The sequence below is a fragment of the Talpa europaea genome (genome assembly GCF_964194135.1).
Source record: "Talpa europaea genome assembly, chromosome: 15".
NCBI classification, from domain to species: Eukaryota; Metazoa; Chordata; class Mammalia; order Eulipotyphla; family Talpidae; genus Talpa; species Talpa europaea.
The window spans coordinates 11,476,456-11,489,684 of NC_140083.1; the positions used below are offsets into that span (position 1 = coordinate 11,476,456).

General features: G+C 36.3%; 1 protein-coding gene across 3 annotated transcripts; it reads left to right on the forward strand.

Annotated features, from left to right (window-relative positions):
• Positions 1-1,253: 1,253 nt before the first annotated feature.
• NFYB (nuclear transcription factor Y subunit beta) lies at positions 1,254-8,474 on the forward strand (the record flags this gene model as incomplete). 3 transcript variants are annotated; one of them, XM_084254750.1, is made up of 6 exons in its annotated part: positions 1,254-1,347; positions 2,723-2,853; positions 5,927-6,124; positions 7,287-7,368; positions 8,016-8,095; positions 8,442-8,474. In XM_084254750.1, 6 exons carry the CDS (start codon positions 1,254-1,256, stop codon positions 8,472-8,474), a joined length of 618 nt encoding a protein of 205 aa, XP_084110876.1. The 3 variants fall into 3 exon arrangements, with proteins under 3 accessions (XP_084110876.1, XP_084110877.1, XP_084110878.1); XM_084254751.1 differs by lacking the exon at positions 5,927-6,124; XM_084254752.1 differs by lacking the exon at positions 2,723-2,853 and having other exon boundaries at positions 1,327-1,347.
• Between the last annotated feature and the right edge of the window lie 4,755 nt (positions 8,475-13,229).

The window sequence follows — 13,229 nt, forward strand, 5'->3', positions numbered from 1 at the left end:
CACCCTTTTTATTCAGATAATGCATTGAAAATTTTTTCACCCATAAATAGTGGGTCGCTATTGTTTTAAGTAGTGTATTTGCAAAGCAGGAAGATTTCCAAGATTTGCTATGTTGGTGAAATGGAATGGAGCCAGTTCAGGGATTCTGGTTCAGTTTTTTAACCAGATTTTCCCTCTTGGATTTCTTTTAGCTCTGAGCAAAATTAAGCAAGCACACTGCTTTTTTAAAATAGTCACTTTGACTGTCATTCTTGTGTGGATTATAATTTTCTAATCTTTATATGCAGACCTCCAACTTCCCTGACCCCACCCCCTTTTTTTTTTTCTTAAAAAATCAGAAGTTTGAGTGGGGGGACTAACCTTTGACTACAACCAGAGGAGATGGACTTGCTTCAAAATGGGGTATTTTTTGGGTTACATGAGTACCAAATTGTGCAAGGAATCCATATGCTTCTTAACCCCAAACAGCAGTTTGCACCAAGACATTATATATGGACCTCCCTGATGGCACAGGCTGTTGAGCGCAGCACTGCGGAGTTGTCCTTAGCTTCTGCAGTTCAAATTCCATCCCCGCCGGCTGCGGAGATGCCCACATGGTGTTGCAGATCTCTCTTGTCTTGCCCGCTGCTCCCCTCAACAGTGTATTTCAGTCAGTCTGCCTGTTCTGTTCCCCACTTTGTCTCTGGTGAATCCTCTCACCCTCTTGCACATCTGGCCTGTACCCTGGTTCTTGTATGTGTGAATAAGTAAATCTTTAAAGAAAAAAAAAGACATTATTTGTGAGACAGCAAAGAAAGTTTGCTGCCAGAAGCAGAAAGGTTTGCATTGGAATATCAGACTGTAGCAGGGGACCAGAAAGTGATGACTGTAAGTCACTTCCAGGTTGACTACTAAGCTGATTTTGGTTTTGTTTGTCATTCTAGGGATAGTTAGGTTGTAAGTCTGGGTAACCTGCACTATATTTGAGGATTATGCAACTGAAAAGAAAGGCACGTGTTTTAGATTCCTTTGCTTTGTTTCCCTGTTGGTCTTATGCTTGTGGCATTCATGGAGGGAATCTTAAATAGCTGGCAAATTATCAAAACTCCAAATCAAGAAACATAAATATTTCCTTTTAGCAAACTTAAGACTATGAAAAGTATAATTGACATAAAAATGTAATTGACCCATCCTATGACAGCTTGAGCATTAACTCTTGTATGTTAGACAAGTTTTATGAAGAGCATTGAAAACCTTTTTTTTCCCCTTCATAGATGGATGGTGATAGTTCCACAACAGATGCTTCTCAGCTAGGAATTTCTGCAGACTATATTGGAGGAAGCCATTATGTTATACAGCCACATGATGGTAAGAAAGTCACAATCAAAAACAAGTTCATAAGTAAAACAAGTTCATAAGTAAAACAAGTCAGAAAGTGGGTATTAATAAGAAGTTCTAGATAACTTTTGTCTTCACAGGAAATTTAGCAATCTTGTGTCATATAGTTCAGTGAGTCTAAAAAAGTGTCTTTCTACTAGAAATACAGGAGTATTGAGTTCTGGAAAAGAATTTTATGAAAGTGTGCCTTTTAAAGCTGTTAGTTTCTTTAAAAATGTGTTACTGACTTCCTTTTTATGTGTCAAGTATGGCAAATTCTTACTCATTTGGTACAGTAAATAATAGCTCTTTAGAGGGTGCCTTGAATGTTACTTGTCTAGTACCTATGAATAGACTTAGTTTTGTTTTTCATTTAATATTAAGCTTGAACTCTGTCAGGTATTAGAATGGCAGTATTATGTTGCTGTCAGAAATAACTGGCTCTTGTGGCATTCTGAATTTTAAGATAAAAAAATTAAGATATATTTTTATAGAAGTTACTATAGAGAAGTTACTCCATCCTGTAACAGATGAACAAGTTAATTTTCATAACATAATTTTAAACATATAAAAATATAAATTGAGGCAGCTTAGCTATCTTATTTATAATACATATAAAGAATTGGAAATTTACTTACAAAATACTACATTTAGTCATTAAAATATTATTGGTACTATGAAATTTTCAGTTATGTCTAAATCTGTATAATTTGAAAATTCACTTTATTAGATTACAGCTAGAGCTTCGTTCAGAAACCATTACAGTAGTAATCTAATTGCATGAGTAATTTGCAAGTCCAGCTTTTCCATGTAATGTAAACCTGACTCTGGACAAACATCTGCTTTATCAAGCAATAATGCCAAGGGGTCATAGGTCATAGTCTATATGTTTTAAAGCTAAGCCTGCAACAAAGATTTATTAGCCACTTCCTCTATTTAAGGTGCTGTTCCTTGTTCAGGGAAGGACACGAAGCTGATTGAATCCCTAGCCTCAAGCAGAAAATAATCTAATGGGGGGATGAGAAATAAGAAGAATTATAATGTGTCAGATAAAAGACACAGAAGCATTTTGATATTTTGTGAAAGGGGAAGTCACTTTTGAAGCTGCTGTCGCTGAGCTTTTTGAGGATGGGTGGATAGGATTTGGTAGGCAGAGATGAGGATAAAAGTCCTCTAGGCAGTGAGTTTGAAATAAAAGAGTAGGACTAGATCTGGCACTGAGAAAACTGAAAAGAACTACTGTCGTAATCCGGAAAAAAGATTAGGAAATGACCCTGAATTATCTTAGGTCATTTCAGGTAGTCTTCTGTATCTGTAAGTAAAGCTTATGAAATGCTTTAAACCTAAATTATTTTTACTTCTTTAGATACTGAGGACAGCATAAATGATCATGAAGACACAAATGGTTCAAAAGAAAGTTTCAGAGAACAAGATATATATCTTCCAATTGCAAATGTGGCAAGGATAATGAAAAATGCCATACCTCAAACAGGAAAGGTAATACAGAGAAGAAATTTAACTGGATTCTTTCTGTAGGGGTGGCATGTTGTAAAACTACTGAGTATGTACCTCATGAATAGTTTTTGATTTCAGTCATTCAGCTATTCAGCAAATCAAATATTTCTTTTAATTCTACATACTTGGTTACCAGTGTTTTATTTTCAGTTTTGTTTTATCCCCAAATGTTTCCCCCAGTCCCCCACTCCCACCCTTATTGGAAGTAGATAAAATAGAATTAAGAATCTTTCTTAAAATAGGTGCATTGTCAGAATTATCAGGTTTGGGCATATGAAGTTGTAACTTCTATAATGTTTGCAGCAAAATTGGATCATACTGGACTGACATGGATGTAGTAAGGATTTTCCAATAAGATATTTGGAAACATTTATTTTATATAATTATGGAGAGTAACATTCATTTAAATTCAACTGGTATGGGGCCTCCTTGGTGGCTTAGGGGTTAAGTCCCAGCACTATCACCACTATGGCCTGAGTTCAATCCCCGGCCAGGGATCGAACATATGGTGCAGGAGACCTCTCCTGTCTCACCCACTGCTCCCCTCGGCAGTATATTTCAGTAGATCTGCCTGTTCTGCTCCCCACTTTGTCTCTAGTGAATCCTCTTACAACCTGTGCCTCTGGCCTACATTCTAGTTCTTCTACGCAAAAAAAATAATAATAATATATTCAACTGGTATATTTTTTTTAAAAGATTTATTTATTTATTTATACAAGCACTGGGTACAGTCAGAAGTGCATGAGGGTGAGAGAATTCACCAGAGCCAGAGTGGGGAACAGAGCAGGCAGACTGACAAAGTATACTGCTGAGGGGAGCAGCCGGCATGGCAGGAGAGGTCTGCTTGCCATGTGGGGCCCTCGCCGGTGGCTGGGGATTGAACCAGCGCTGCAGAGGCTGCAGGCAGCTTCGCAACCCAGCGCTCAACCACTGCGCCACCCGGGGAAGCCCTGATTTTTTTTTTTTTGAAACTAGTTTTGTCCTGTTACAATAGCTTTATTTTTTTTTTCATTTATACATACAAGAGCTGGGGTGTAGGCCAGAAATGCAAGGGGCAGGGGGGCGGTGAAAGGATTCACCAGAGACGAGCAGAACAGGAGGGATATCTACTGAAATACACTGCTGAGGGGAGCAGCGGGCGAGACAGGAGAGGTCTGCTGCACCATATAGGTAATCCCTAGCTGGGGATTGAACTCATGCAGGTTGCAGGTAGCTTCATAATGCTGAGACTTCACCCCTTGCACCACCAGGGAGGCCCAGTGTTAGAACAACTTTTAAAAACTCATTGTCGGGGGCCTCCCTGGTAGCGCAGCAGTTGAGCGCTGGGTTGCAAAGCTGCCCGCAGCCTCTGCAGCGCGGGTTCGATCCCCAGCTGCTCCCAGGCCACTGGAGGAGGGTCCCACATGGCGCGCAGACCTCTCCTGCCGCCCGCTGCTCCCCTCAGCAGTGTACTTCGCTCCTTCTGCCTGCTCTGCTCCCCGCTCTGGCTCTGGTGAATTCTCTCACCCTCCCGTGCTTCTGACTGTACCCAGTGCTTGTATGTATAAATAAATAAATAAATAAATCTTTTAAAAAAAAAAAAAAGGAAAAAAAAAACCTCATTGTCGGGCCTCCCTGGTGGTGTGGTACAAGGGGTTAAGACACAACCTATGAAGCTATCGGCAGCCACTGCAACACAAGTTCCATCCCCGGCCAGAGAGCTACCCACATGGTGCAGCAGACCTCTCCTGACTTGCCTGCTGCTCCCCTCAGCAGTGTATTTCAGTCAATTCACCTGTTCTTTTCCCCACTCTGTGTCTGGTAAATCCTCATACCCACCACCCCACACCTCTGGCCTGTACCCCAGTTCTTGTATGCATAAATAAATCTTCAAAAAATTAAAAAAATAAAAACATTGTCAATTCTATTTCATCACTTGATATGAACTAAAATTCAGTTTTTATATTTTGTATTGCATATTAAACTTTTCTACCATTTTATGGTGACTTATAAAGTACTTATGAAATAGTAAAGCTCATAAATATATTATCAAAATACATCAATAAGCCAATTTGAAGTCCTCCTAATGTTTTAAGAAACAAAAGTGCAACTGCTGATTATTGCTTAACTGGACTATGCTCATCCTGTCAAGTACCCTAGCCCCTAGCAACCTGTACTGAGGACAGCAAACATGCTAATCTAAAGTAAGATGTGTGAATTTAAAATACAAATTCTGAAGGCTTTGGATTTGTTGGATTAAATAGTATTAAAATTAATTTCACTTTTTTTTTTAACATGACCACTAGAAAATCTAAAGTTACATTCATACAGTTTGCATTATATCTTGCTTGACTGCATTTATACAACTCTTGCTTACTTTTTTCTAGGATGTAAACTAGACGAGGTAAAGACAGTACATTTCAGCAAGGGATTTGAGTATCATTCCTGTTAGAAGTGACTTTGGAATTGCATGATTTAATGCATTGGAGTTTTACTTTCAGATCTCAGACTGTTAGAGGAATTGTTCTTACAATGAGGTAGCAAGCGTAAGCTTTGTTAGTGAAACTTTTAACAAACTCAAACCCTTGTCACTTTGTATCTTCAGTAGTAAAAATGTCACCAGATGTCATTACTTCACTCTTTGTAGGTGAAATTTAGTGTTTCGGTTTTTAAGTTTCCTGGTGTCTTTATTCATGGAAGTGCCAGGACAGAAAGGTAGTACCTGATCTGTAGCCCCTAGTACCTACATGTACGATGGATTGATTTTCTGGGACACTTGGTTAGTAGAGTTTATATCTTTCTGGGGGTGAGAGGGGCATCCAGTGGTTGCTTTTATACCTAAATTACATGTATATTTTCTGTGAAAACTGTCAAGGCTTCCCTCACATATATTTGAGCTTTTATTCTCATTCCAAGACTTGGAATTTTGATCATGTACTCTGTTAATTTCAAAGACTAATTGAAGGTCAACAGTCATAAACTGAAATTTGTGTTCTTCTGAATAGCCTTTTACTTTTGCAGGTTTTTAGAAAGGGGATGATTATATTTCCTGCAAAATTATGATTTTTCTTTTCAGATTGCAAAAGATGCCAAAGAATGTGTTCAAGAATGTGTGAGTGAGTTCATCAGCTTTATAACGTCAGAAGCCAGTGAAAGATGCCATCAAGAGAAACGGAAGACAATCAACGGAGAAGATATTCTCTTTGCCATGTCTACCTTAGGCTTTGACAGTTATGTAGAACCTCTAAAATTATACCTTCAGAAATTCAGAGAAGTAAGTAAAATGTCTCCCATTATGCTCTTAAGAAAATAAAGATACACTATAAATTTTCAAATGTATTATTTGTTAAAGAATTCACTTTATAGCAAATTATGTAACCTCTCAGAAGAACTATGTAATTACTTAGATTACTAAAATAGTAAGTCGTTTCGTTTTTCCTTTGTTTGTTATTAAGACAGCATAGTTATGTAATGATTAAGAGCACCTGAAGGCTGAATCCCAGCTCTACCACATGTTAACTGACTGTGGGCAGATTCTTGTCTCTAGGCCTTTATTTCCTGGGTGAACTAAGTAAACAATCCATGTACAGCACTTGGCTATTAGCTTTACTAAGTAATGTCAGTACATGCTGTTGTTATTAACAAGGGTTAGCATCTCAAAGCTTTCAACTTTTTTTATATATAAAAGAGGCAGTTATAATTTTATCCCTTATTACTGATTGAATTCTTCATTTCTCATCTGGTTTATCTTTGCCTGTGATAAGAGTTTTGTGAAAATGAGTTGAGATCAGTATATTTCCACATTACACCACAAGTAGTATATTGATACTACTTTTCTTTCTAATATCTTTAGTGTTAGAATCCCATTAAATTAGTGATGCCTGCATGGAATGGTTAAAAGAGGAAAAAAATGTACAAATTCTTCAGAGTATTTTTCCAAATATTCAGCAGCATCTCACCTTACAGTAGAAAGACACTTAGATCTTTGATTTAGGAATTTTAAATTCTGAACTTGTTGCTGTAGAATTGTTGCTACAGTACTGCTCAGTTTGCTGAGAGCTAGCTGTACTATATATATAACTAAATTCAACTTGGATACTTATGGTAGATTTGTAAGCTGAGTAGCTTTTTGCAGACTACATTATAGATTTTTGTTTTCTTTTTGATTTAGTGTGGAAATAGAATCATTAATTTTACTCATAAATATTTTAGTTTTTTCTCAGACATTACTGTTTTGTAATTTGTCTTCTGATCTGCTTACATAAAAAGTTAGCATTTTGAAAAGCCTTTTCATGTTATTAACCAGAAGCGTTAATAAACACTCTGTGTATTGTTTGTAATAATAAAAGCTCCTAATTTTAGGAAATAAGCATTCTCATTTAGAAAACAGTTTCTCGTGAATACCAGTGATTATTTATTTGCTTTTCCTTCCCCAGGCTATGAAAGGAGAAAAAGGAATTGGTGGAACAGTCACAGCTACAGATGGACTAAGTGAAGAGCTAACAGAGGAGGCATTTAGTAAGCAGTGTTACTGCATTTATGCAGCTAAATTTATTCTTACAAGTCATGTAGATTGTTAGCAGTGATTAATACTAAATATCTGAGTGGTACTTTTGGAATATTAGTGCTGAGAATTTTGCAGCACTATTTTGAAATATTCCTGTTAGTTAATACCCTTACAGTTGACGTCAGTGAGGGAGAAATACAGACATCTTAATTCTGCAAACAGAATTTCATTGGTAGTTCTGATTTCCATAGCCCCTAGTTTTTGGTTTAAAATTCATTTGAGATAAGAATATGAAGCATTATAGTTTATAATATAAAATAGTGATTTAAATAAATTCGAACAAAGGTTTCCTTAAAAATGGAGTGCCATATTGTCACATCAGCGAAATGAAAGGTGTGTAGACCTTTTATATGCAAAATATATGCTGCTTAGTTGTATAAGTGTGGTCCCAGCAACCCTCATGGGGTAGATCTATCCACAAATCAGAATTTCTATCCAGTCTTTCTACATGGATAGTTAGGGAGTTTTTTTAATGGAAAACTTTGGGGTTCATGATTTTGCCTATATTACATTGATAAGTGGCAAAATTGTAATGAGGCAGGCCAAAAAATTAGATACAGTTCTTTTCCTGCTTTAACTTTCTTTTTTTGTCTCTTAGCTAACCAGTTACCAGCTGGCTTAATAACTGCAGATGGTCAACAACAAAATGTTATGGTTTACACAACATCCTATCAACAGGTACACTACCTTCTGGGTGTATTAAGTTGTTTAAAAAATGGATTATGTCCATTCATTTTTATCAAAGGTAAATTCAGTACAGTATATTGAGTCTGTTAAAGAAGGTTGATGAAATTAGTTTTTTCAAAGTCTAACTATATAGTATTCTCTTAGTGGTTAAAAATATATAATGTTCGTTTTTATATAGGAAATTTCAGGAAAGATACATAAATTATTAAAGTAGCTCCTTTGGATAGAGAGACTAGAGATTTGGGGTGGGAAGTAGAATTTTCATTGTCAATTTTTATTCTTTGAATGTTATTTTTAAACTTTTTAATTCTGTTCAATTTAAATTTTCTAATCTTAGATTTCCGGTGTTCAACAAATTCAGTTCTCATGATCTGAAGAAATGATGGCGTGGAGAGTGTAGAGAGGCAAGAGAGTCTGTGTGATTCTGGGACAGAGACAAGAAGAAAATGACTGGTGAAAAGATGTCTCTTTGTATATTAAATAGCTGTAATGTAGCTTCCTGATGCTTGACTAATTGAGGTGTTAATTCTGACTTGAGAATCTTTTTCATGAATGATTTTAAAAGAAAAATTTGGATTTTAAAGGTATTAAAATATTTTTGTTTTGTACGAGAGTTTGTTGCTCTGTATGATTCCTGTATGCATTGTATATTGCAATTTATTACTGTCAGAGATTTGTAGACAGTTTCTTATTTTCATATTGAATCATGTTACTTTTGTAATTCAAGCAAGCAGCGGGGTCAACTCATGATGTTTGCCCTTTTAATAAAATATAAGGGTAGAGTTCATTTTGAATGCAAGTTGCCTTTATTATAAATTTGAGTTTGTCTTGGTTATATATAATATCGTGCATGATAACCTGGCTAGATTTTTAGCATTTGCCATATTTATTAAAAATAATTTTTGGTAAAACATTCATAGCTTAAGCAGCACCATTTTTTAAAAAATGTACCTGAAAGATTAAGTGTGAATGCAGAAGCAAGTATCTGCCCTGTGGAAACCTGGTACCCGTTACAGTGTTCACACTGGTCATTGTGCCTGCTAAGACCATTTGAGTTTCTTGGAGCTTTTGTTAAGACTAAATTTGTTTTTGAGTTACATTATTATGCGTGTGGAATTCATCTGAGTTTAATGTAGTCGTAGTGCTCTTGAAATGGTCCTCCTTTGTTTTGTATAGGATTTCTCCAAAGCATATCTTCAAATACTACAGTATCTTCCAAAAAAAGGAATTTTATAGTCTGATGATCAATGTCCTCATTTTACTTTTTCATTGGAATGTCAAGTTTCTATTATACTATGAGAACTGAGAAACATCAGACATCATTATGTGTAAACAGACCTTTTTGTGCATGGGTGAGTGAATGAGACGGAGAATAGAGTGAGTGCTGTGAACGGTGTGAAACAGAAGCTGCCAACTTCCAGTGTGCTGTCTTGATCTTTGCAATAAACTCAACTTAGATAATGTAACTTTGTATAATTTAGTGATATGTACTTGGGTTCTTCCTCTTTTAAACTGAGGATCTGTTTTTTCTCATTCTTTTTTGATGATAATAAGTGGGGTTTTGTTTTGTTTTTTATTTAATCAGCAAGTGCTATTGTATAGTTTGCCTAAAATGGAGTTGAGTGAACAACATCTTGAAAGGACACTAAAATTTATAAGGTAGAAGCAGTTTCCTGACACAGGTTGAACAGAAACGTGCTTTGCCAGCAGTCTTTGGGGCGTGTGTGAACTAATATGGGGTTAGTAATTCCCTCACTACCCTCCCATTTAAAAAATAATTTTCTTCACAGAAAATTCAAATAGTCAAAAAAAAGGGGTTGCTTAATCAAAATCAACCTACATCTACTGTGTGGAAATAACCAATGTTAATAATTTGGTAAATATCATTTGCCCTTTTACTTTGCTAATTATGTATATTTTTATAAAAAATGAGCTCCCATTTGCATACTATTTTGTAACCTGTTGTTTCACTTAATATATTGTGAACATCTTTCCCAGATTACTACATAATCTTCTATTTTTTTCCACTTATTCTTTTGTATGGCTGAACCGTAATTTATTTAATACTCTGCGGGACATTTAATTGTTTATACCTTTTAACAGTTATAAACAACACTTCACCAAATCTTGTGTACATCCATGGCCATTTTCTTCAATTCTTGGAAGTAGAATTACTGGGCTTAACAGATACACAAAATTAAAGGTTTAATAGATAATGTATTTCTGAACTATCTTCCATTTGACCCAGGCAGTAAGGTGTCTTAAAAATATATATATATATATACCATGTCTTAAAAAAAAATCAGTTTCATTGTTGGATTATGTTTAAGAATCAAGAAAGGCATTAGACATTAAAATTTGTATCAAGGGATAATAAAAGAAATTTCTAAATTTAGTAATTTGCTAGCAGTACTTTAGAGTAGGTGAAATCAGGTCAACTGGGTTATATGGCCTTCATACTTTGAACTAGGAAGGCACTGATAATGAACACTGGCATATACCACATACACGATCCCCTTTTATGCATGTGAGAGGTTGTTCTGGCCTGTTACTTGGCCTGTGTAGCATTTTATTGAATGACATCTTCCCCTGCTGGACCTTCTTAATATATAAGCTCCTACATTAATCTAAACATGTTTTTTAAAAGTAACTTTTTATATTCTGCTCTTATGAGTATCTAAAAAATGACTATCATTGACTAAGTCATAGAAGAGAACTGAACCACTTCTATCTGTCCTCTCACTGCCTCATCATAACCGAGAGGTTTTAGTCCAGAGAGAACTTTTTTTATGCTACTTTCCTAATATCATTTACTTGGGTATAATTTTGTTTTAGATTATCCGTATTTCTTTTCTTCTTACAGTGTAGTAGCTATACAATATTTTCCTTTCTTCAAAAACATGCCTTATGGGCTGTTTTCTGAGCTGCTATTAATGAGTTAGAAGAATACCAATTACCTTTAATAATTCTAATTGAACAGGTTTATGAGGCTCTAAGTAAAATAAATTCTACAGCAGCAGCAAATAGGCATGAGAAAGGGGGAAGAATAGTTTCTACCATTTGCCAAAAATGAAATCCTGCAGTACAAAACTAAAAAATACACTTTTTTCTCTTAAGGAAAGTTATTAACAGTCCAGAACAAGACATTTCTTACTTTATGTGAAAAATACTGAGTAACTCAAGTGCTCTTGTGTAAGCTCTCTACCAAAAGCTATTTTAGATGCCTATTTTTGGTCTCTTAAAAACTAGACAATTTATATAATTTTTATATATTGACCTGAAGTTCACATTAAGTCATGTAGTGTGTTCATGTCAAAAAAAAAAGAAGAACCCCATGAGCTTTGTTTTTCATGGAGCTGCACTCACTGAAGAATATTCAGTTTTAATGTATGGTTTGTCTTAGACGGGATACGTTCCTTTCCTTTCTTGACCACGTCTAGCTTGTGCTCCAGTCACCCTGATCACTAATCTCCTGTGCCCCTTAGGTATTTCAAGACTACACTGCTTTTTATCCCTGGTTTTAGGGATTTTAAAACCATAAGGCAGAAACCCTTTAAATCACGGGTCACCAATGGGACTGAGATGGAGTCATTTCTCTGGCTTCTGGCCGTCACCCTTCAAGACAAGCTCACCTAATAATACACTCACAGCTTCCCTGACCTTACTGCTGAGACTTTCCCTTTGCCCTGCATATTAAAATAGGTATCTACATGAGGCCCTGTATTGTAAGAACTCCTTTGCCAATGTTAATGCCAGCAAGCATGCCAAATAAAGTCAGTAGAATATGAACTGGTGCTGTCTGTAGGAAGTAATGGTCATGTGTTAGGGGTGAAAATTACAAGTTAATAGGTCATTCCTCTTTCTACCACAAAACTGTAAGATTTGAAGATTCTGACTATACAGCACAAACGTGTCTCGTCAAGAGGTAATCGAGGTCTTGAGTGTTCTCTAAGAGCAAACAGTAACTGTTTTGCGTTTTACTTTACACCTGTGTTCCAGGGCTCAATTTCAGAGTACTTCTGAATGAAAGATGTTTCTGAACTTTAAACACTGGGTAATTGGTTGAAAACAAATTGCTGGGCAAAGACAAGTCATAACAGACAGTGCCTTTCAGTCAGAACAGGTATGCCAAGAAGGCGCATTCAAGCATACATAATCCCAGCAATAGGGTTAGAAGGAACCAAGGCCAAACCCTTTTTTATACCAAAACAATCACTAATAACACAAAGGAGCAATATTCAGACTGACAATCATTTAAGGAAATGGTAGAGTAATTCCTTGCTTTGGAGGAGGGTATGGCTTAAAAAATGGTTTCTTTCTGTACATTTATCCTTGCCAAGTAGCAGCCTACAAGCCACGGAAGTGCTCTATGGGACAGTACAAAGGAAAGAACTAGGCACCCTGAAACTACATAAACTACAAACTACCACATTTCCTACTCACAGCAAGGGCATATATAAAACAATTTTAATTTAAACTTCATTTTTGAGAGGCAGTCTAGACACCCTCAACAACTGCTGGCTTTTTAAAAACAACAAAACATGATGAATAAGATCTGGGAAATAATGTAAATAATAACAAAGTAGCTTTTAAAATGTATCACTGAGTTGACATGAAAGTAAGGCATCTGCAAAATTCCCAAAATGAAGACAGGAAGCACACCTCCAAAGCCTGCTTTTGCCCTGAGAGCTCTGTTGAACTCTGGGTAGCAGCAGAAGGGAAATTGGACAGAAAGCCAAAGGCTCACCTAGGCTGGAGTTCATACGGGAGGGCCACAGAAGTGGGCAGCAAGGACCTTGCATTCCTCAAGCTTGGTGCTGGGCAGAAGGGATAAGTCACCATCATCCCCACATCCATAATCACAGGCAGCCTTCATGGTATGTGCCCTGTGATCATAACTTTCAAGCTGATAATTTAAAAGTGGTCTCACATTGGTAGCACTTGGGTATCTGGCGGAACAAATTCTTTCAAGGATCTCAGCTTCAGTCCATATTTGCTAAGCAAAATAAGTTCAAAATGTCACAAAATTGAAGGGGAAATGGCACCATGAGTGAAAAACAACAGTTTATATGATAGAATCACCCACAAAGACTTAATATTGGCATAAGCATAAGAAAAATTAATG